This window comes from Prionailurus bengalensis, chromosome B4 (genome assembly GCF_016509475.1).
Source record: "Prionailurus bengalensis isolate Pbe53 chromosome B4, Fcat_Pben_1.1_paternal_pri, whole genome shotgun sequence".
Taxonomy (NCBI): Eukaryota; Metazoa; Chordata; class Mammalia; order Carnivora; family Felidae; genus Prionailurus; species Prionailurus bengalensis.
In genome coordinates, this window is record NC_057358.1 from 48,000,101 (window position 1) to 48,024,722 (window position 24,622).

Below are 24,622 nucleotides of genomic sequence, written 5' to 3' on the forward strand. Positions count from 1 at the left end.
ATCTCAAGAATTTGTTCTTTCATGTCCTAATTCCCTTTAACTATGGTATCCACTATAATTTTACATCTGTGTCATGCTAGATTTTGAAAACAGGAGAGATACAGAATGAAAGTTTAGAACTTAGTTCTCGCCCTTATTAAAATAAATAAACAATAATACTTTAAATGCTTTTCTTCTATTTAGATTTGCTCCTTGGTCCTCTGATATTAACCAGTTAAAAACAAACCCCACCATGCAGGTTTGTCTTAAAACATTTTCCGTTTTAGGTTTTAAAAGCAGAAAAACCTCATAGGCAGTTTACTATTAAGTCCACATTTATTGCCTTACAATTGCTATCTCTAATTTATATCCTTTCTAGTTCTTACTATAAAAGAAATGTAAAGATATTTCTCATTCTTTATCTATGAAAATCAATGATGTAATTGATTCAGTAAAATTTTAGATTAACTCTAAATTCTGCGTTTGAATTTTTTATTTAAAAATGTTTTTTAATTGTGCTACAAACACGTAACATAAAATATATCATTTTTAACTTCATAGTTAAGTAGTTTTAACTGTATTAATAACATCATTGTGTAATAGATCTTTAGACATTTTTCTTCTTGCAAAACTGGAACTCCGAACCATAGAAAAAGTACTCCAGTTTCCCCTCCTTTCAGCACTTAGATACTTTTTGTTTCCATGATTTGACTACTCTAAATACCTCTTAACTGAAATTATATATAGTATTTGTTTTTTTGGCTCATCTGTATTGTAGCATGTGACAAGATTTCCTTTTTAAAGGTTGAATAATATTCTATTGTATGTATATAGTATACACCACATTTTCTTTATGCATTCATTTATTGATGGATATTTGGGCTGATTTCATCTCCTGGCTCTTTTGTGAATAATGCTACAATGAACATTGGTATGCAGATACCTCTTTGAGATCCTGGTTTCAAGTCTTTTGGATATCTACTGGAAAGTGAAATAGTAATTTGATTTTAGTTTTTTGAGGAGCCTCAAAATAAAAGAGACTTTTTATTAAAAAACTTTTTAATAAAAGAGACCACCCTATTTTTCATTCTTACCAGCAGGGAACAAGGTTCTAATTTCTCTACATTCTTGTCAACACTTGTTATTTTCTGTTTTGTGATAATGGCCCCCTAATGGATGGGAGGTGGCATTTCATTGTGGTTTTGATTTGCATTTCTCTAATAATTAGTGATGTTGAGCATCTTTTCATATGCTTGCAGTCCATTTTGCATGTCTGTAGAGAATTGTTCAGGTCCTTTGCCTGTTTTTTAATTAGCTTGCTTGTTTTTTAATTAAGTAGTAGGACTTCTTATGTATTCTGGTTATTAATCCCTTCCATCAGATATATTATTTGCAATTATTTTCTCCTGTTCTGCAAGTTTCATTTTTGCTCTGTTGATTGTTTCCTTTGATGTGCATAAGTTTTCAAGTTTGATGTAACCTCCTTTGTTTTGCTTTATTTTGTTGCCTGTGCTTTTGATGTTATATCCAAGAAATCATCACAAAATATGATGTCATAAAACTTTCTCCCTGTGTTTTCTTCTAGACATGTTTGGTTTTGGTCTTCCAGTTAGGTCTTTGATTTATTTTGAATTAATTTTTATATGTGGTGTAATGGTTCTGTTTCATTCTTTTGCATCTGAATATTGAGTTTTCATACCATTTATTGAAAGACTGTCTTTTCTCCATTGTGTAGCCTTGGCATCCTTGTTGAAAATCCCTTGACCTTATACATAAGAGTTTATTTCTGGGATGTCTGTTCTAGTCTATTGGACCATGTGCCTGTCTTTATGCCAGTACCACACTGTTTTGATTACTATAGCATTGTAACATGTTTTGAAGTCAAGAGGTATGGAGGCTCCAACTTCGTTCTTCTGTTCCAGGATTGTTTTGGCAATTCAGGGTCCCTTGAGATTTCATATAGATTTTAGTATGCTTTTTTCTATATCTGCAAAAAATGACATTGGATTTTAATAGACATTGCATGGAAACTTTTGATCACTTTGGGTAGTATGGACATTTTAGCAATATTAAGTGTTCCAGTCCATGAACATGGGATGTCTCCATTTGTGTCTTTTATTTTAATCAACACTGTTTTGTAGTTTTCATATTAAAGGTCTTTTGCCTTTTTGGTTAAATTTACTTCTACATATTTTATTCTCTTTGATGATATTGTAATGGGGTTGTTTTCTTAATTTCTTTCTCAGATTGTTGGTTGTTAGTATATAGAAATATGATTGATTTTGACTTTTTTTTTTTTTATCCTGCTGCATTGCTGAATTCATTTATTAGTTCAAACTTTTTTGTGTGTACCCTTTAGGGTTTTCTGATTATAAGATCCTATCATCTGCAAACAGAGACATCCTCACTTCTTCCTTTCTACTATTGCTGCCTTTTATTTCCTTTTCTTGCATAATTGCTTTGGTGAGATTTTTCCAGTACCATGCTGAAGTTGATGAGAGTGGGCAACCTTACCTTATTCTTGATCTTAGAGGAGTTGTTGTTGAGTATGGTGTTAGGTATGGGCTTTTGACATATAGTATTTTTAGGTTGAGGTAGTTTACTGCCATTCCTAACTTGTTGAGGTTTTTTTTGTTTGTTTTTTTATCATGAAAGAGTGTTGAATTTTATGAAATGCTTTTTCTATAGTAATTGAGAAGATCATGTAGTTTTTTTCTCCTTCATTTTGTTAATGTGGTTTTGATTGATTGATTTATACATTGATTGATTTTCCTGTATCAAGCTATCTTTGCATTCCAGGGATAAATCTCACCTGGTCATGTTATATAATTCTTTTAATGTGCTGGTGAATTTGGTTTGCTAAAATTTTGTTGAAGATATTTGCATCTATGTTCATCAGTGATATTAGGCTATAGTTTTCTTTTAGTGTAGGATCTTTGGCTTTAGTATCAGGATATGCTGGCCTGGGTTTGGAAGTTTTCCCTCCAATTCTTTGGAAGAGTTGAGGAAGACTGCTGTTAATTCTTTAAATGTCTGGTAGAGTTCTCCATTGAAGCCATCTAGTCCTTGGTATTTTTTGTTATTAGGATGTTTTTGATTACTAATTCAGTCCGATTTTTTATTCAGGTCTGTTCAAATTTTTAATTTTTGATTCAGTCTTGGTTATATATTTCCAGGAAGTTATCCATTTCTTCTAGGTTATCCAGTTTGTTGCCATATAATTGTTCATAGTAGTCTTTTATGATCCTTTTTTATGCTATGGCATCAGTTGTAATGCTTCTCTTTCATCTGTGATTTTATTTATGTATTCTTTTTTTTTTTTCATAGATAATCTAGGTAAAGGTTTTGCCAATTTGTTGATCCTTTAAAGTGCCAACTCTTAGTTGATTTTTTATTACTGACTTTGTGTTCCTGTTTTATTTATTTCTGCTTTAATCATTATTATTTCCTTCCTTCTTCTGAGTTTAGTTTGTTTTTCTTTAGTCACTTGAAGTATAAAGTTAGATTGTTGATTTCAGGTCTTTTTTTTTCCGATTTTTTTTTTCCCAGAGATAGTGTGTGTGAGCACAAGTCAGGAAGGGGCATGGCAGAGAGGGGGAGAAAGAGAATCCCAGGCAGCCTCTGCACTATCAGGGAGGAGCTCTATACGGGGCTCAATCTCTCGAAAAATGAGATCATGACCTGAGCCAAAATCAAGAGTTGGATGCTTACCTGATTGAGCCACCAAGGAGTTCTGGTCTTTCTTCTTTTTTAACAAAAGCATTTACCACTATAAATTTTCCTCTTATTTTTTTTTAAGTTTATTTACTTTTTTTGAGAGAGACAGAGACAGCGCAGGAGGGGTAGGGACAGAGAGATAGGGAAAGAATCCCAGGCAGAGCCTATGCTGCCAGTGCAGAGCCCAATGTGAGGATCGAACTCACGAAACAGTGAGATCATGTCCTGAGCCAAAACCAAGAGTCAGACACTTAACAGCTATCCAAGTGCCCCTAAATTTTCCTCTTAGTACTACTTCTGCCTAAATTTTTCCTATAAATTTGGTATGTTGCATTTTTGTTTTTATTTGTCTCAAGATATTTTCTTAATTTTTTTTTTAATGTTTTATTTATTTTTGAGACAGAGAGAGACAGAGCATGAACGGGGAGGGGCAGAGAGAGAGGGAGACACAGAATCGGAAGCAGGCTCCAGGCTCTGAGCCATCAGCCCAGAGCCCGACGCGGGGCTCGAACTCGCGGACCGTGAGATCGTGACCTGAGCTGAAGTCGGCCGCTTAACCGACTGAGCCACCCAGGCGCCCCATGTCTCAAGATATTTTCTAATATCTCTTATGATTTCTTTAATCTATTACATTAAAAAAAAAATTTTTTTTTACTGTTTTTTATTTTATTTTTTGAGAGAGAGAGAGAGAGAGAGAGAGAGAGAGAGAGAGCGAGCACGAGCAGGGGAGGGGCAGAGAGAGAGGGAGACACAGAACCAAAGTAGGCTCTAGGCTCTGAGCTGTCAGCACAGAGCCCAACATAGGTCTCGAACTCATGAACTATGAGATCATGACCTGAGCCAAAGTTGGCGCTCAACCAACTGAGCCACCCAGGTTCCCCTATGTATTAGATTTTTAAGTGTGTTTTAATTTCCACATGTTTGTAACTTCTCCGTTTTGTCTTCTGCTATTGATTTCTACTTTTGTTCCATTGTGGTTGGAAAAGATATTTCATCATTTTCATCTTTATAAATTTGGTGAAGCTTATTTTGTAACCTGATCTATTCTGAAGAATATTCTGTGTGCACTTGAGAAAAATTTGTATTTTTCTGCCATTGGGTGAAAATTTCTACAAATGTCTGTTTGGTCCATTTGGTCTGTGATATTGTTCAGTTTTGCTATTTCCTTACTGAATTTTTCTCCAGATCATCTCTCCGTTATATAGAATGATGTACTGAAGACTCTCACTGTTGTGTTTCTATCTGTTTTTCAGTTCTATCAATGTTTATATCATTTAGAAGCCATGATGTTATGTGCATATATATTTATTAATATTGTATCTGGTCAGTTGATGCTTTTATCATGTTCTTTTTGTCTCTTGTAATAGATTTTTACTTTAAAAGCTCTTTTGTGTCTTATATAAGTATGGTCACCCTTTCTCTCTTTTGGTTATCATTTGAATGGAATACGTTTTCCCATTATTTTACTTTCTGCCTATAGGTATTTTATCTGTGGTTACCATGGGGGTTACATAGACCATTTTAAACTGGTAACAACTTAACTTCAATCACATTTAAGAACTCTAGTCTTTATATTTTCCCCTCACAGTTTTGTTACTGGTTTTATTATATCTTTTTATATTGTGTATCCTTTAACAAAAATGTGGTTATTTTTGTGTTTAAATTCTATACAAGAATTAAATGTGATTTAATGTACCAACTTTATAGTAATGCAGGATTCTGTATTTGTGTATTTACCGTTACCAGAGAATTTCATCTTTTTTGTGTGCTTTCTAGTTTCTGTCTAATGTCCTTTCGTTTTCACTTGAGTGACTCCTCTTAGCATTTTTTTGTATTCATTGTAGATCTAATGGTCATAAATTTCCCTAGCTTTTTATTTATCTAGGAATGTCTTAATTTTGCCTTCATTTTTGAATGAAAGTTTTGCTGGATATAGTATTCTTGCTTGGTAGTTTTTTCTTTCAGCATTTTAAATATATCATTCCACTCCCTTTTAGCCTTCTAGGTATCCGCTGAGAAAACTACTGATAATCTTACGGGAGCTCCCTTGAATGTGGTGGGTTGCTTTTCTCTTGTTACTTTCAGAATTCCTTATCTGTGACCTTTGACACCTTGACCGTGTTTTTCAGTGTAGATCTCTTTGAGTTATTCTAGTTGGAGGTTTCTGAGCTTCTTAAATTTGTATTATCAGTTTTCACCCTCAAATTTAGGGAGTTTTTGCCATTATTCAAAGACTTTCTGCTCATTTTCTTTCTCTTCTATTCTTAGATTCCCATATTCATGTATTGGTCCTTTCAGCATTTTCTCATAAGTCCTTTGGGCTCTTTCCCCTTTTTTTCATTCTTTTTTCTTTTTGCTCTTCTAACTCCATAATTTCAAATGACTTGTCTTCAAGTTCACTGAGTCTTTATTATGCTCAGTACAGTCTGGTGCTGATGCCCTGTAGTGAAATTTTCATTTCAGTTACTCTTCAGATCCAAAATTTCTTTTGGTTCTGTTTTAGTTTCTATTTGTTAATATTCTTATTTTCTTCATGCATCACTTTTCTAATTTCATTTAGTTTTCTGTTTCTGTTCTCTATTACCTCATTGAACATCTGTATGTCAGTTATTTTGAATTGTTTAATGGATAATCCATAGATCCCTATTTCTTTAGGGTCAGTTTCTGGAGATTTATTTCTTTGGTGGAGCCATATTTCCCTGTTTCTTTGTATGTCTATTTCTGTTATGTTGAAATTTGGGCACTTGAAAAAACAGCCACCTTTCCCTGTCTTTTCACAGTATATTTATACAGAAAAAGACCTTTATTATTCAACTCAGGTAGATACTCTAGCAACCTCTCAAACTTTTTTTAGAGATGCATTTTCACTGAGGTTGTTTGTGTAATCTCTTATCTGAAGAGTCTTGTCTGTTTCTACTTGGGAGCCCCCCCCCCCGCCGGCATCTGTCTTCCATATTATAGTTTTCATTTTATAAGCCATTGTTTTGGAGGTCCCCCCTGCTCTCTGTCTGTGTTACTATAATTTTTCTGGTGCTGTACCAAGCTGATAGGTTTAACTTGTTCTCATATGGCCTCCAGACATCCAACATGTACTACTTCCTTCAGGTCAGGTGAAACAGAAACCAGTGCCTCGGTCAGTACCCTGAAAAGCCATAATGTTGCGTGAATGTTCCACTCTTCTCTTTCCTTTTTAAAGGAGAAGCCACAAGTGAGGAATTTTGATTGTGCCATACTGTGTTGGGAGGGGTTTGGGGTATGGTAGGTAAGTGCAACAGACTTTCTTACTCACTACAATGCATCTCTTCTTGGCCTCACTATTGCTTGGGGTCCTATACTTCTTGACTGGTTTCTGGAATTCTGACAAAGGAAATTTGGTCCATCGCATGAGAGAAGGAGGGTGTTGGGCTTCCAATTCTACCATCTTGCTGATGTCACCACACTAGTATTTATTTTAAGGACTTCTATCCAGTGACCATACTGTGTTCTAAGCCAATTGTATTTATTTATGCTATTTTCCTTTTTCTGTTTTTCTCCATGAAATGTTCTTTGCCTTCATCTTAACTATTTTGAATGTACTAATTAATTACTCAAAAGACCTATTTGAAGGTTTTCCTTAAAAACTTTTTTAAAATTGAGAGTGCACAGTTACTTTAATTTGTTTTTCTATTTGTTTAATATGTTTTTGTTCACAGATTTTAAACACCTTTAGAGTAATATATTGTAATTGTATCTTTTGTCCTCTCTACATGTATAACTAATACAGTGCCATACTTGTTGATGAAAATTATCCTTTTATCCTATAAAAAGCATCAAGATTTGTTAATTGAGGGTGCCTGACTGGCTCAGTCGGTTAAGCTTCTGACTCTTGATTTCGGCTAAGGTCATAATCTCTCCTGTTCATGGGATCAAGCCCCACGTTGGGCTCTGCGCTGATGGTGCAGAGCCTGCTTGGGATTCTCTCTCTCCTCTCCTTGTGCACTCTCTCTCTCTCTCTCTCTCTCACTCAAAATAAATAAACATTTTAAAAAAATTAAAAAGAAAAGATTTGTTGATTGAAAAGAGTGATTAATAGCATGTACTTGATGTAATATTAAGCACTTCAATATTTAATTTGTTTTAATACTTATTATATTTAACTAAGTCTTGAGAGTTATTTATATTTTTCATTTAAGAAGTAAATAATTATAGTGTAATTACTGATGGAGGCCCAAGTAATGCTTATTAACATGTATAAGAATTCCATTTCTATATTCCCTGTTTTTGGGAGTAAAGGATGAAATTAGTTGATACTTAAGTTTAGAATTGAGACATCTTTTTGTGAAGTTACATGTCACCTAGTGGCAAGTATTTATTTTTTAAACAATACTGTAAAAATAATTTCGATTTGAGAATTTTGATTTGTGACCTTAGGCACCACTTAATTGGTAATCACCTATTTTGGGAAGGAATACATTTGTACCTTGTTTGTTGAGTTTCTGTTGGTAATTTGGTGCCTGCTATGCATGGTATATAGTAGACATTCACTAGATATTTATTAAATGAGTATGTCTAGTTATTCTTTAGATTCATATTATTAATATTTATCAGCACGTAAACCGTTTTCACATCATTTTATTTACTCATCTTAAAAACTGAGGTATAGGAATTATTATATTAATCTTTCACATGATAAGCAGTTGTCTCAACAGATGAATTTGTTTAAGGCACAGCTAACAAGTGGTAATGCCAAGATTCAAATTCTTGTCTCATGTAGTAATATTTTCTACTATATTATGGAAGTAACAGATAATATGTTGAGAAACCACATCAGAGTTTTGTTTTTTTTTTTAATATTAAGTTGGTTTCAGGTGCACAACATAATAATTCAACACTTATATACATTATGAAATGATCACAGTAGGTCTAGTTAAGGTCTTATTTTTAAAGACTCCTTTTGTATTGGGTTTTATTTTACCTGGGTGTTTTTCTCCCCCAGAATCCACCAAACCCACCCGTATCACCAGGAAAGTCTGTGGTTGACGTCAACAGCAATAATAATGTGCCATACAGGTGAGAATTGTAAACAGTCTGTCAGATTTTTAACAGAACAAGGTTCTGATTCTCTTTATTTTATAAGAATGTTTTGGAGTATATTTCTAGTTATTTTGTAGAGAAGTTTAGTATCCTAAATTAAATAGATTTTTTGTTTGTTTATTTGTTTTGTTTTGCTATAATTATTCATTTGTGGTTGGTTACTGGCTTTGCTAATTTATTATAAGGCTTTTCTTTGGTCATTTAAGATTTAACAACTTGTGTTAAATAGAATTCTTTCAAAGTAACTGAGAAATGCTTTGATTAGGGGTAATAAGAACAAATGTCTACAAATAACTAGGATATACGTTTGGTTTTTTGGTAAAAATGTTAAGGACATTAGAACCTAAGAGAAAGACTCTTCCTTAATGCCATAGACCCCAGCGTGCTGAAATCTATGTGCCATCTTGGCCTCAGCATATTCATTTGCACTTTAGTGCTATAGTACCCAAATCTAGTTGCCCTTTTCCCCCTACGGACCACTGCTTTCTCTATTCATATATTGATGTCCTCCGGAATGGCATTTGCATTGACTATTTGTGTGTGTATATATATGCATATTTTGTAGAAATGCAGGCACAGTGAGACAGATGCTGGAGTCCAAAAGGAATGTAAGTGAGAGTGCACCAACATCCTTTCCAACCCCTGTGAATACAGGTAATATTTTTAAACAACAAAGTAACATTTTCTTAGGAATTTTATAAAGGCTTTAGTTCTCTGTTCTTACATTATTTTGAGACTGAAATGATCTAAGGAACTGAGCATATTTATCTGAACTTAAATAATGAGTACAAAATTTTATTTAAAAATCAGGATTACAGATATGCAAGAAAATATAGGAATTCAAGAGTCTAGTGCGTCTCAAACTTTCTGGTTTCCATATCCCTGTATAATCTTAAAATATTATTAAGAATCCCAAAGAACTTTTGTTTTTGTGGCTTATAGTAATTGATATTTACTTGGAGTAGAAATTAAAATACAAACTTTTACATGTTTATTCGTTTAAAAATAATAACAAACCTATATCATGTAAACACAAATAACATGGTTTAAAAAAAAATTTTTTTTAATGTTTATTTATTTTTGAGAGAGAGACAGAGCATGAGTGGGGGAGGAGCAGAGAGAGGGAGACACAGAATCTGAAACAGGCTTCAGACTCTGAGCTGTCAGCACAGAGACCCATGAGGGGCTCGAACCCACGAACCATGAGATCATGACCTGAGCTGAGGTCGTACGCTTAACTGAGCCACCCAGGCACCTCACAGATAATGTTTTAACGAAAAAATAACTATTTCCCAAGCTTAAAGCAATTAGTGGAAGTGTTGCTGTCTTACAGTTTTACAAATCTGTCTTATACTTAAAACATTAAGACAGTTGAAGATAGCTAGATTCTTCTATCTGTCTCTGCATCCAATCTCTTGCAATTTGTTGTTTTGGTGGAAGTATTTGAATAAAGTTCAGTCTCATACAAATATGTGTTTGGAAAAGGGCTAGCCATTTTAGATGATTTGTGAATATTGTTTGACACAGTCAAGTAGTTTATTAATGGTTAGTTGCAAAGTAGAATGTGAAACCATATCAATGAACTTTTCTAAGTTTTTCAGTAAAATCTATTTGTCTGTCTTGGATGGATCTTTTACGAATATCATTCATCAATCATTTGGAAAATACTCACTGAGTTATGTAAGGCTTCTATTATTGACACCTCAATAAACTTTTTAAAAAGCACATTGATTCTGGAGCGTCCAAGTAGCTCAGTCGGTTAAGCATCTCACAGTTCATGAATGTGAGCCCCGTGTCAGGCTCTGCACTGACAGTTCGGAGCCTGGGGCCTGCTTCAGATTCATGTCTCCCTCCCTCTCTCTCTCTCTCTCTCTGCCCCCTCCCTCTTGTGCTCTCTCTCAAAACTAAATGTTTAAAAAAAAAAAACTTAAAAAAAAATAAATTTTTGTCAGAAATGTCTTTGAAGATTTGGGAAGCTGTCATGCTCTTAGTGGCAGATACATGTTTTTCCAGAGTTCTAATTTTTTTTTTTTGAAAACTCAAATTGTATTATTGCCAATAAATACTATTAGTTGTTTTCTTTGACTGCCAAGGTTTATTTTCAAGAAAAGGTTTGTTGGGGCACCTGGGTAGCTCAATTGGTTAAGCATCCAACTCTTGATCTCAGCTCAGGTCTTGGTCTCAGGGTCATGAGTTCAGGCCCCGCTTTGGGCTCCATGCTGGGTGTGGAGCCTACTTAAAGAAAAAAGAGAGAAAGAAAGAGAGAGAGAGGGAGAGAAAGAGAGAGAGAAAGTAAGAAGAAAGAGAAAGAAAGAAAGAAAGAAAGAAAGAAAGAAAGAAAGAAAGAAAATTTGTTAAATACCCAGTGTGAATAATCACAGTATGTCTATAAGTCATTCTTCCAACTAAAAATGGTCTTCTGTGAAAAAGGTGGTTAGCTTAGTTTTATAACTCAAACAGTAGTACAAGCATTTTGCTTTGAGCCAAACACGCTACTTTGGCATGCAGTGGTAATGCTTGTTGTAGATTTCCTATTTTTTCACGCAGAATACTAAGACCTGTACTCAAGGGCTGAGATTTAATAATAGTTTCTACTACTTCATCATGGACATTCTTGAGTGAAACTGACTTTGTTTTTTACTGTGAACATTTGGGGGTAAAGAATGTATTGACAGTTTGGTACCACTCAATACCTTGATTTTTGTACTGAGGCATCAAGAAGTTTTACTCACCATTGCTTTTGCTCCATCAGTGCAGATATTTACATGGTGAAAAAAAATCAAGTAATGTCTTTTTGTCATGAAAATAGTTTTGATATTACCAGCTCCCTGAGAGGGTCTCAATAATCTGCACGTGTTCCCCTGGATAACACTTTGAGAATTGCTGCTCTAGTGTGCCTATTGTTTTGGAAACAGTACAGATCAGTGAGAAAGAAGCTTGGCCATCAGTTTGAAACCTGTTCAAATAAAAATAAAGATAAATAGGGGCGACTGGGTGGCTCATTCGGTTGAGCGTCCAACCGATCAGGTCATGATCTCGCAGTTCATGAGTTTGAGCCCCGTGTCAGGCTCTGTGCTGACAGCTCAGAGCCTGGAGCCTGCTTCAGATTCTGTGTCTCCCTCTCTCTCTGCCCCTTCCCTGCTCATGCTCTGTCTCTCTCTGTCTGTCAAAAATGAATAAATGTTAAAAAAAAAAAAAAAAGAAAGATAAATAGTTGAGCCAAAATTACTATAAAACTTCAGTGACCAGCATTTTGATTTTCTCTGGTGTTGGTATTAACTCCCTTATTTCTTAATTCATCTCCCATCTTCAGTGTGTTATGTCCTATATTATATAATGTCATTAGAGTTTCAGTAGAGGCAGCTTCCCCATCTTGGTTCCTCCCAGGTAATTCAGTAAAACTTAATCCACAGATAGAGGTTTCACACATGGTCCGAATGATAAAATACCATGGCCAAGCTTCCTTTATTCATTAATAGTGATGATTCTAACTAGATTGTCTATTTGAGTTTACATATTGTCATTGTCCTAAGGCATTTATATTTTTAGTGTAGTTTCAAAATTATCTGTATAGCTTCACCAAGTTCAGTGTTTTTTAGTCATTTTACCAGTTACTCTGAAATGATGATAGTAATTTTCAGGCACTATTTTGATACTGAGAGATTAGTCTTCCATATTAGTCATAAGCTGTGTGCCAAAAATAGATACAAAAATGTTTCTATAAATTTAATTCTAAGAATTTCCAAAATCTAAGGGGCCCCCATGTGGCTCATTCAGTTGAGAGTCTGACTCCTGATTTCTGCTCACGTCATTGTCTTGCGGTTCATGAGTTCAAGCCTCACTGCATTGGGTTCTGTGCTGATGGTGCTGATCCTGCTTGGGATTCTCACTCTCCCTCTCTCTGCCCTTCCCTGGCTTGCTTTCTGTCTGTCTGTCTGTCTCTCTCTCTCTCTCTCTCTCTCTCAAAATAAATAAAGTTTAAAAAAGACTTCCAAAATTTAAGTCTTGAAGAAATTGTATTATGAAAGACTTTACTGTAGCAATTGTAGTGCATTAAATTTGTATTGTATTGTATTATCCTAGCTGATAAATGAAGACAGCCATTTAAACTGAGACTTCTTTTTTCTTTCTATAGTATCTTCAACCAATCTTGTCACTCCTCCAACAGTTGTCAGTAGTCAACCTAAGTTGCAGACTCCAGTTACTTCGGGTTCTCTGACAGCAACGTCAGTTCTTCCTGCACCCAACACAGCTACAGTAGTTGCTACTACTCAGGTGCCTAGTGGAAATCCCCAACCTACAATCTCTTTACAACCTTTACCAGTGATTTTGCATGTACCTGTTGCGGTATCCTCCCAGCCTCAACTCCTACAGAGCCATCCAGGGACTTTAGTGACCAATCAACCGTCTGGCAACGTTGAGTTCATTTCTGTACAAAGCCCACCTACTGTGAGTGGTCTCACCAAAAATCCAGTATCCTTGCCAGCCTTGCCAAACCCCTCTAAACCAAACAATGTTCCTTCTGTGGCCAGTCCTAGTATTCAAAGGAACTCTCCTGCCAGTGCTGCAACCTTAGGAACAACACTTGCTGTACAGGCTGTTCCAACAGCACACTCTATTGTACAAGCCACAAGGACTTCTTTACCTACAGTAGGCCCGTCGGGACTCTATAGTCCATCAAATAATCGAGGTCCTATACAGATGAAAATTCCAATTTCTGCTTTTAGTACTTCGTCTCCTGCAGAACAGAGCAGCACTACTACCCCAAGAATTGGTAAGTCACTATATAGGCTTACTAATAGAAATACAAGCATGTTAATGGCCTTTAGATAATTGAATATTTGTGTTTGTGGAAGTGCTATCTTTATTTGAAGAAGAAAGTAAATAGAATACCCTGGAGATTACTTTTAGTAAGTTTTTAGCTACCTAAGAAATGATGTTGTTAAAATGGTATTTGAGATACAGTTTATTTTGAATGAAGAGTTAGCATTTGTAATGTAGCTTTTAGTAATTTTTCCTAATCTGGGTGAAATTTTTCCTTTAGGCTTTGAGACAAGCATTATGAATTTCTTTTAGTATGCGTTTGGCAGGAATATCTGAATAGAACAAATTTATTTTAAAGTATCTAATTTACAGAATATATGCATATAAGAGGAAATGACAAACAACATATCTTCCCTACCCATGTGGAAAAATCCTTTGTGCATTCATCACTCCGGTCTTCTAAATTTGAACAATTTAAAAATAGGTTCTTCTCTCTAATTTATTATAAAATGTTTGACTGCTTTTTGTTTTATCTTTTATATATTTCCCCTGTGACATAGTATATGATTATGTTTGTATATGTCTGTATACTCTCCAGAATTGCAAAAAGGAGAAATGGATTTTACCTGTATTTAAAATCTGTAAAACTCTATGTCTTCCTTGTCTTTAGAAAGCACACATTTTGTATGCGTTATTGAACTTACTTATTCTTCATTTCTGGCCTCACATTTATTTCCACTATTGTAAAGTGGCTAAATGGGTAGGCATAATGTGTATAGTGAAATTGTTGTAATATCTCTTATTGATATAGTGACCATGAAATATAAGAAACATTCTAAAATACAAAATTACTTTTGTAAGTGAGATATACAAGCCTTTTGTTTTCTTTAATTTCCCATGTAGCCATTAGTAGTGTATTTGCCCTTCAAGTATATTTACTCATATAAATAGTGATTGCATTTTGTATTTCACAAGGCTGTTGAGAGAATAAATGAGTGGCTGATCAGAATTAACAGTGGACTGGAGCTAAATATCAGCTTCATACAAATTTACATCTGGGATATAAGAAGAAATCTGAAATTTTATATAAAAATGCAATTATTAATATGAGTATTTAAAATGTAAATGCTTGCATAGTACAGTAACAGTATTTGTTAGCCTTATCTGCTACCACATTATTCTTTAGACACTCTAATCCATGTTTGCAGCACTGAAAGATACTTGCTTTTTAAATGAGGTCAGTGAACAAGATTTTAAGGGGTTACTTCATTTTTCTTTAACTTCTTTTTTTCTAATCCTTAGTATTTTTTAATATGTCAGGTAGAAGGTGATTTCTCCTAGACATTGTTTTATATGATTTTTGAGTTTTTCCACTTTATGAAAGATTGAGACTAAGTTGACACTTTTTAATTCATGGTCACAAAATAAGACAAATCCTTAAATATAGAAGTTTTCCTAAAAGACCATGGCCTGAAAAGAAATAAATAACTTAAAAGATATTGTTTAGTTTTGTGAATGCTCGTACCCTAAATACTTCTACAGGTATCAGAGTTATAATTTAATTATTCTGTTTTCTTAAAATATTTATGAACATTTGTTGACACAAAGGGTATATATTTCCCAAAACTACCTAGCTAAGGTATTCTATTAGTCATAGTAAGTGTCAGTTTGTTTCATATTCATTTAATGACTTGACTGTTCTTAATTGTTTTGTATGTAAAACTAATAATTTTCACAATCATTTTTAATCAGTACATCATTCTACTTATGTGATAATATACATTTATACTTACACTTAAAATTAATTTTTTAACATATATTTATTTAACACATTTTATGTACTTTATTGTATAAATTATTTTAAGGCGATCATTGTTTCAAGTTCTATTTAGAGTGCTTACCTACATTTGAAAGTAACTTATTAGATATTAACCATAAATGTGAATGATAAGCTTTCTTTGCATACTGTTCATAATGTTAATTAGAATGAGATCTGATGTGGCACGCCTGGGTGGCTCAGTCAGTTAAGCGTCCGACTTCAGCTCAGGTCATGATCTGACGGTTGGTGGGTTCAAGCGCCGCATCAGGCTCTGTGCTGACAGCTCAGAGCCTGGAGCCTTCTTCAGATTCTACGTCTCCTTCTCTCTCTGCCCTCCCCCACTTGCTCTCTGTCTCCCTCTGTCTCAAAAATAAATAAACATTAAAAAAAAAAAAAGAATGACATCCGATGCAATGATATATTTTTTTATCATGCAAAATTTTAGAGGTGCCATCAATGACATTAAAGTAGGCCTTTAGCTATTTAGGCTTCCCAAAACCTAAACGGAAGCCATATGGCAAATTTTGGCTGAATATGAAGGTTGAAGCCAACTTTTAATACATTTGTAGTATGCTAAATATATTAGTTCTATAATTAAAACATTTTAAGTCTTATACTTATGTAGGTATTATTGATTTAATGAGAACATAAGCTCTCCAACTAGAATGCATGAATTTGTATTTTATTAGTAGTTCATGTCCCCTTATGTATTAAGTCAGTATTTTCTGTTTCTATAGTAAAGTAAAAATCATCCTAAAGACTGCTAGGAGATTTAGGGTATAAGTTGTAGTTAATATTATTTATTCATGAAATATTGAATATCTATAACTCTTCTAAAATCCTGCAGGCACACAGAAATGTACAAAATAGTTCCTATTCTCACCAAACTCACAAATAGGGAACCTTGCCATTAAATAAGTAATTAACTGTAAATGTGATGAATGTTAAGATATGAGGTTCCTGTGAGAGGATGTGGGAGATCTGGAAAAGGTATGTGATAATATATGGAAAGGTGATAGGCAGAGGAATTAAAGGATTTTTGCAGAGGAGTGTGACATCCCTGAACACTGGCTGCAATAAGAAGAATGCTTTGGCGAAGATAAAAGTAGGGTTAGAGAGACCAGTTAGGAAGCTGTGGTAGTAATTCAGATGAGAGATGGTGTTGTGAAAATGATTTAAAAGTTTTGCATTCAATTCATTTTAATACACCAAATATCCAGCACCTAATAAGGAATACTATTAATTGGCACTTCTGTAAAAACCCTTTTATGACTTCAGTAAAAATACAGTGTTGGTTAAATATGACATCATCTTTTAAGAATAGTAAAATAGGCTTCCCAAATGATAGAAAGATTTTAAGGTACAGTTTCTAATTTCTCACCCTGACCAGTTTTATTGATAGATTTACAGTCATCTGAAGTAGATATTATAAGTGAAATGGTAAACTGTTACATTAAGAATCAAAAAAGTCTATAATAAAGTCACAGGGAATATTAATTAAAAACCTAGATTAAGGAAGATTATTACAGTTATGGGAATAAAATCCTTCTAAGCCCAAATGAATATATTCTAACATTATATATAAAAAACTTTGGCGGTAAATCACTGATGTTTTGTAATGTCATCAGTGTATATTAATACTCGGCCATGTAGGATCAGTAAAATGGAATTTGTTTTTTACTAAGTAATATTTCAGGAACTTCACAGTCCAGAAAAGATGCTGATGCATTATAAATGAAGTACTTTTAAGATATTTTTTTTAAAGTAAGGAATATATTAATATATTCTTCCTACAAGAAAACTAAGATAATTTAAAAAGGGTAGGGAGAAATTATAAGGGCCTCCTTTTTTACTTCTGTAGCCTGGAAAACCCTCTTTTAATAGGTAGATGTTTATCCAAAATTTTTTGACATACGGGTGTGTGTGTGTGTGTGTGTATGTGTGTATTTTATATATAATGAAATACATAGTACTGTTTCCTTTTAGCATAAATAATTTACTTTATATGTGTTCTGATGATTTGAAATGAAAGAATTCCCATATTTTAACCAAGAATATTACTATCTACAGAAAGCAAGGATAAGAATTTTTCAGCATTGGAAATTCACCACGTTACCAAAGAGGAAAAGCTAAATAATTACCTCAGTAGATGCTAAAGACATTTGATAAAGTTTAATACCTTCTCTTTAGAAGTTGAGTCAGAAAACCATACTTGATTGATTTTCTCTTCTGTTCTAGAAGTAACTTTTGTGTGTATGTATGCATGTGTATCACAAACTCAATGTAAGTTAATTGAAAAATGACTAAAGAAAAATCTGATTTAACTACTGAGATTAGGCATGTAAATTTTCTCAGAATCCTCATGTAATGGTTTTGCTAATGAATTTATTATACTTTTTGCCATGTCATTAAATCTTTTTCTCCAAAGATATATAGTATGGAAAAATTGTTATTTTATTTAACCATTTACTTATGTGAGGACGTTTAAGTTGTACGTATCCTAAATTATTCCAAAGATATTCCCTAGGAAAGAATTAAATATTCTGGGCAATGGGTATGTGAAAATTTTTTCTCTATTGTAAATTTGCTCTTTTGAAAGTTACTGTAGCAGTGGTCTATGAGAGAGTTCATTTGCATATATGACATGTTGACAGAAAAAAAAATAATTGGAGAAAGTTACATGAATTGTTGCATATAAAACAACCAACCCTTTTACGTTCTGTAGGTGCTTTTAAAATGGCTTTTTTTTTTTTTTGACTCCTCAGAAAACCAGACAAACAAAATAATAGATACTTCTGTTAATAAGAAAGCAGCTGATAGCACATCACAGGTAAGATTTTTTCCTTCTATTTCAAAGTAAAATTCCAGTTATAGTCCTCAGGGATAATGGATTTCCATCAGTTTTTTTTTTTTTTAACGTTTATTTATTTTTTGAGACAGAGAGAGACAGAGCATGAACGGGGAGGGTCAGAGAGAGGGAGACACAGAATCTGAAACAGGCTCCGGGCTCCGAGCTGTCAGCACAGAGCCTGACGCGGGGCTTGAACTCACGGACCGCGAGATCATGACCTGAGTGGAAGTTGGCCGCTTAACCGACTGAGCCACCCAGGCGCCCCTCCATCAATGTTTTTTAATACAATGAAAATTATTTTAAGTTAATCATACTTTTCAGACCTAGAATTTCTGTTTTTGTATTTCAGTTTCTACTTTTGAGATTGCTTACTTGTGCATTCATTAATATTGTATTTTCCTTCATTTCTTTGAACTTTTTTTTTTTTAGAGAGGAGGGAGGGAGGGGGAGAGAGAATCCCAAGTAGGCTCCACACTCAGCACAGAGCTTGATGTGGGGCTTGATCTCACAACCCTGAGATCATGACCTGAGCCAAAATCAAGAGCTGGTTGCTCAACCAACTGAGCCACCCAGCAACCCCTCTTTCAACCTATTTTTTAAAGCTGCTTTTAAGCCTTTGCTGAATTCAACATCTGGTTCTACTTGGACTTATTTTCTGTTGACTGTCTTTTGTCTTTAGTTGGGTTCTTTTTCACTGGGCTTTGCATGGTTAGTAATTTTTGATAAATTTAAAGTTTAGAAAATTTTGAAAAGTGGACCTTATAAAATACACTGCAGCAAGTGGATTCTGTTACATTCTTTAAGGATTTAAGAACTTTTAGTTTTGAATTTTAGATTGTGGTGTGTGTTGACAAGTCATTTTCAATGAAGTCATCATCATAGAAAGATTTAGAATTACATCATTACCTTCGGATTGGGCCTGAAGTTTTTAATGTCAAGGCATTGTTTCCTTTAATTTTGTGAAGTCTGAGTTTTGCAGTTTTTAAAAACCTTAATCATTTGGAGCTGATCTCAGTATGGTATAAAGTAATTATGATTAGCATTTGTTACACAGCACGTGTTATGCCTAGTGTTAAGCTCTTTCTATGCATATTTGGATTAGTCCTCATAACAGATCGCATATCCATACTTTGGAAATTGAGGATATTACCTTTTAACATAAATTTACATAGCTAATATGTGTTGGAACTAAAAGATGCCATCGGTCTTTTTGACTCAAAGATACTGGTTCTTTAGGTCTGTGTTGTACTACTTTCCTTTTTTGTTGCTATTGTGGAGTTAAAAAAAATTGTTTTAATTGCATTTCTAATGATTTGGGACAATGGGTTGACTTTGGTCAAATTGGATGTCAGTTAATAGTATAGCACACCATATCTTATCCTACCATGTAAAATTTTTAGGGAAGAAACATAGGTCATTTTGTGTAACTTAATTCTAGCTTTGAAGTTGCTTTTGGCACTTTGGTGAATTAATATTGGTATTAATATTAGTGTAGTAAATAATATTAATGTAATGTTTGTAGAATTCATCAACATTTTAAATGTTGGAAAATATAGTGTTTGTGTTTAATCACTTACCAGTTAAAATACCTAATCACTTTAATAGCTCTATGCAATTGACAGATTTAGAGAAAAAAAAAAAACAACTTGTAGAATTTCTTGTGAGAATGTTTCACAATTATTTTTTATATGACACATGATATGAGTATTCGGGGATCATTTATCTGACAAACTCTTTTTTTTTCAGGTAGTGCCTTTTAGGGGGGGTCCAGATTGAACCAGGCTACTCATTTATTCTTGTTGCCCCTTAGTATTTTAGTTTTCCTCTATGTCTGCTAGAGTTTCCTTTGCAAAATAACAGAAATTTTGTTTTTCAGAGTGGAAAAGCCACAGGCAGTGATTCGGGTGGTGTCATTGATCTCACAATGGATGATGAAGAGAGTGGAGCTTCACAAGGTACTTATAAGTAATGGTACCAGTACCAAGGAATGCTTTGTAGCATTTTTTTCTCTTAATTCAGTATGATAATCAGTGAAGACAGATATCTACAGCATTATGCTTGATATATTTGTATCTATGTTAGAAAGAGAGTTTTTTATATTAGAATTTAAAAATTGAAATCTAATCTTGATGAATATGAACAAAGCATAGAGAAAAACAGAGCAGTTAAGAGACTGTTTAACTTCTAGAACACTCCTCTTTTTATATCTTATTTCACTTGATCTTTGCAGTAACCGTATAATGCCTATTTTATAGTTGAGAGTAGATTCAAAGAGAACAAGTCAGAGTCAATTAGGGAGCTGGGGATCAAACCCATGTCCTCTGACTCTAAATTAAGTGTTCTTTCTGCATATGTATGTGTGTGCACACATGCACATTCAGGTGCCCTTTAATGTAGGTACTATCATGTGTGTATACATTTAATTCTGGTTATTTGAATTAATTTTCTTTATTTAGTATTATATAAACAAAAATGAAGGTGATGTTAAAAACCTGCACACCAAATTCTTCAATATTATTTTGAGTTACAGTATTTAGAAATTACAACCAATATTCTTAGTTATTCTTCTCCAATGTTAATAGGTAATCTGAATAAAAAGTTCAGTAATTAAATATACTTGGAGAAATGCTGAATGAAACAAAATTGTATGGGTTTTTTTTCCTTTTATACAGACTTCTCTGAGCTTTTCTATGCAAATCTATAATTTTTGCAAGAGAAATTCAAGATATAAAGTATTTCTCAAACTTACTTGCACAACTATTCACAGACATATCTGCGAAACTGTGTGGTGATAATTATATAATGCATATGGAAAAACTAAGATAAGGTAGTCGGCTAATTGTTATGTTAAAGACATTAAATTTAAAAATCACCTAAAGTTTAAATATTTTAGGGAATAAGTTGGTTTTAGGAAAACAAACTGATTATGTGATAGGAAGTCAATTTTTTTGTATAACTGATGTAAAATTGGAAGATTTATGCCATCATTTGTCAGAATTGAATTCATACCACTATGATTATTGTTTACATAAAAGGTTTCAAATTATTTGCATTGATTTTTCTTTTTTTTATTTTTATAGACAAGTCTAAATATAATGAATCCCTAGAGGACAAAATAAATACTTGTTATTTTTTAGAGGACACAGTTAGGGCTGATTCTAAAAGTTTTCAGTGCTCTGACTGCTCCCTTTCTAGCATCCCTGCCTCATGGGGCCTTTTCCTATGGCCCCAGCTTTGCACCTTAAATTTTTCCATTGTACCGTCCTCCCTCCATCAGGACCCAATTAACATAGCTACAGCCTTAAATTTTATTTACATTTTAGTGCAGAATTCCTTAGGGCAGAAATCAATGGGGATCATTTTGGATAGAGGGCTTTTGGTTATACTCTTTACATTATGCCATATAGTGGTTACCTAGTATTTAAGGCTTGTTCTGAGATGCAAACATTTATTCCATAGGCTATATAAGACTTTTTTTGAGATTAGACACTATGTGTATCTTATTTTAAAGACTGGGTAGGGTAAATAAGCAACCATCTGTCTTATGAAACAAAAGAACCTAAACAACAGTAATTGGAGTTCAAGATTGCTGGTGAAAAGCTCATTGATTTTTAGGTATTTGTTTAGGAGATTGTCCTTGATAATAGATACATAGATATATATGAATTAGGAAATGAAATTACTCTGATTGACATGATATTGTATTGAGTTCAAAAATAGTATTCATTCATAAAAAAATGTAAGATTATATCTCTGTAAATGTGAATTAGAAGATGTGATAGAACCAACAGTGAATTATTTAAGGTTGTGATGTGGTGTTTCAACCTAGCAAATATACACATAATTAAATTGGAAATAAATTGTTTTCTTAGTGGTAATTGTAACTGAGGGGCAAGCAAACACAAAATTCACAAATACGAGAAAAACCTGTATTTCTGATTTTTTTTTCTATCAGTAATCACAATGTCTCACTTTTAATTAATAGACCCGAAAAAGCTAAATCATACCCCTGTGTCAACTGTGGGTTCTTCTCAGCCTGTGTCTCGACCATTGCAACCCATCCAGCCAGCACCACCTCTTCAACCATCTGGGGTGCCAACAAGTGGACCATCACAGACAACCATACATTTACTACCTACAGGTAGACTTGCTGAATCATTGAGTTGAAGCTTTTAGTTTTGCCTCCAGTGAAATATGACTATGGAATTAAGTGGAAAGAATAGACAGGAGATTAAGGATAATTTTCTGTTATTTTGAAGACAGTGCATCTTTTTGAATGGAGTATAACTTAGTTTTGCTGACCATCTTAAGTAATGGCACTGATACGGAGTGGTTATAAAGAAGAAAAATTGTATATGTCTTTGTCATCTGCCACTGTAAGCAGCAGAAATGAATATAGTTTCTCTGGAAGGGATGGGTGTAATGATTTGTTCTAGTTATGACCTTGAAGTAATAAGTGACTGATGAAATAAGAAATTTTAAATGATTCTTAACTTGAACTAGTTTTAACTGGCCTAACACTATCATTGGGAGATACATACTAATATTTTACTGACTGCCTTTCCAGAAGTTATAAATCTGACATTTTCAAGATGTACCCTAGATCTCCTAAACTGTTTGAAAGCCAATCAAGACGGTTTGCCTTTTTTTTATAAAATGGCCCATCATTAAAGATTTATCTGCAAAATACTTAAATAAGGACTTTTCTTATTAAGGAAAACATTGAGTTCACATGGAATTTTATCTAGTGAAATCAAAGCGTAGGTCATGAATTTAGATAACTTAGAAGAAATCTCAATTATGCAAACAAATCATATGTAGTATAGAAAATAAAATGGGTAATAAAGAGATGAAGAGAAAATCATTCCTCCTTGTATACTTTCTTCCCCTTTCTCAAAGCTCACATTGAAAGTTCAGATGTGTAAAGACTAAAGACTTTAGTAAGTAAGCCATTAGTAAAGAAAACCTTTTTATCTTTGTCATATCCACTGTTTACCTACAAATTTATTTTATTATAGAATGCATTTTTCCATATAAAAGTAGATTTATTATTTTTATTATATAGTTAATGTGTGATCATTTGTAAAATGTGATAGTAATTCAGAGAGTTATTAACAAGAAAATGTTAACTCCTAAAGTAATTATTATAGTTCCATGCTGTCGGTGAACATTTAGGACTTTTTTGATAGATATATGTTAATATCACTCAAGGTATGAATGTTCTTTGGAACATAGATTAGGAGGAATGCTGGAGTAAGAAGGAAGAATTCTGTATTTTAATTGATGTTTTATTGTTTTGAATAAGAGATGGCTCAGTTCACCTAAAGAAAATGTCAGTAACAATAGCTAGCCAGTTTCGTGAACTGTGAGTATACAGTTACTCTTGGGTTTATGCCATTAGCAGAAACCTAAAGGGGCCCAAATCCCACTCTACTAGGAATAATTAAACATTAAGGAGTGAAAATTTGCTGTTTTAAGTCACTCCCTTAAGATCATGCTCTTAAGTCTTTATTTTCACGTGCTTATTACCTAGTCAAACAAGATTGGGAAAGGCATTGGGCATGGTTGAGGCAGCCTTTTCTTCTGAAGCTTGGACTGTAATAATAGTGTTCTTAATTTTGGTTGGCTTTACTACTTTTATCTTTCAAGATTACAAAAAGAGACTGTTATCTGTATTTCTGTCTTTATTATAGTTAATTAGATTTTGTACAGCATTCATTACAATTAATACTGTTTAGTTAACATAGAACTTAACTGCATTTTGATATGTTTTCTCTGCTTTTCATTAGCTCCAACCACCGTGAATGTAACACATCGTCCAGTAACTCAGGTGACCACAAGACTCCCTGTACCGAGAGCGCCTGCAAACCACCAAGTGGTTTATACAACTCTCCCAGCACCACCAGCTCAGGCTCCCCTGCGGGGAACTGTTATGCAGGCTCCTGCTGTTCGGCAGGTCAATCCCCAAAACAGTAAGAGACTCTTTTCTTGTGTAGGGCCCCAAGTTATATGTAGTTCTTTAGCATTTAGTTGGCTTGTATTGACATTAGATTTGAGAAAAAATGCTTATAATATCATAACAAAACTAATATTAAGTTTTTCTTCCCTTTGGAAACTTAACCAGAAAAATTGGACGTGTATATTATATGATTTGTGCTCCAGGTGTTGTCTTCAATTTAACTGTATTTATGGCTTATACTCTCAAAATACTCTGTTTGATACTGGTCTGTACTCTGTTAAGAGATACATTGCCTGATTAAAGTGGGAATGATCAATTGTGGCTTGGCCCAGGTAATGGAAATAATGGTAAAGAATAGCTTCCAATGAGAGAGTCTTAAAGATATGGAAGGTGGCTGAGAAGTAAAAGATCAGAAAATGTTAAAGGAAGTCTATTGTTTGCGTGCACATGCACACACACA

The 24,622-nt window shown here is 33.8% G+C and overlaps 1 protein-coding gene across 4 annotated transcripts in view; it reads left to right on the forward strand.

Annotated features, from left to right (window-relative positions):
- LOC122472658 (activating transcription factor 7 interacting protein) overlaps positions 1–24,622 on the forward strand; it is a 122,333-nt gene that overhangs the window by 83,518 nt on the left and 14,193 nt on the right. For all 4 annotated transcript variants that reach the window (XM_043562424.1, XM_043562421.1, XM_043562422.1 and 1 more), the window contains exons 7-13: positions 8,672–8,745; positions 9,335–9,423; positions 12,905–13,543; positions 18,118–18,182; positions 20,080–20,158; positions 22,189–22,344; positions 23,993–24,175. In XM_043562424.1, coding sequence (XP_043418359.1) covers positions 8,672–8,745; positions 9,335–9,423; positions 12,905–13,543; positions 18,118–18,182; positions 20,080–20,158; positions 22,189–22,344; positions 23,993–24,175 — 1,285 coding nt within the window. The remainder of the gene's footprint in view (positions 1–8,671; positions 8,746–9,334; positions 9,424–12,904; positions 13,544–18,117; positions 18,183–20,079; positions 20,159–22,188; positions 22,345–23,992; positions 24,176–24,622) is intronic.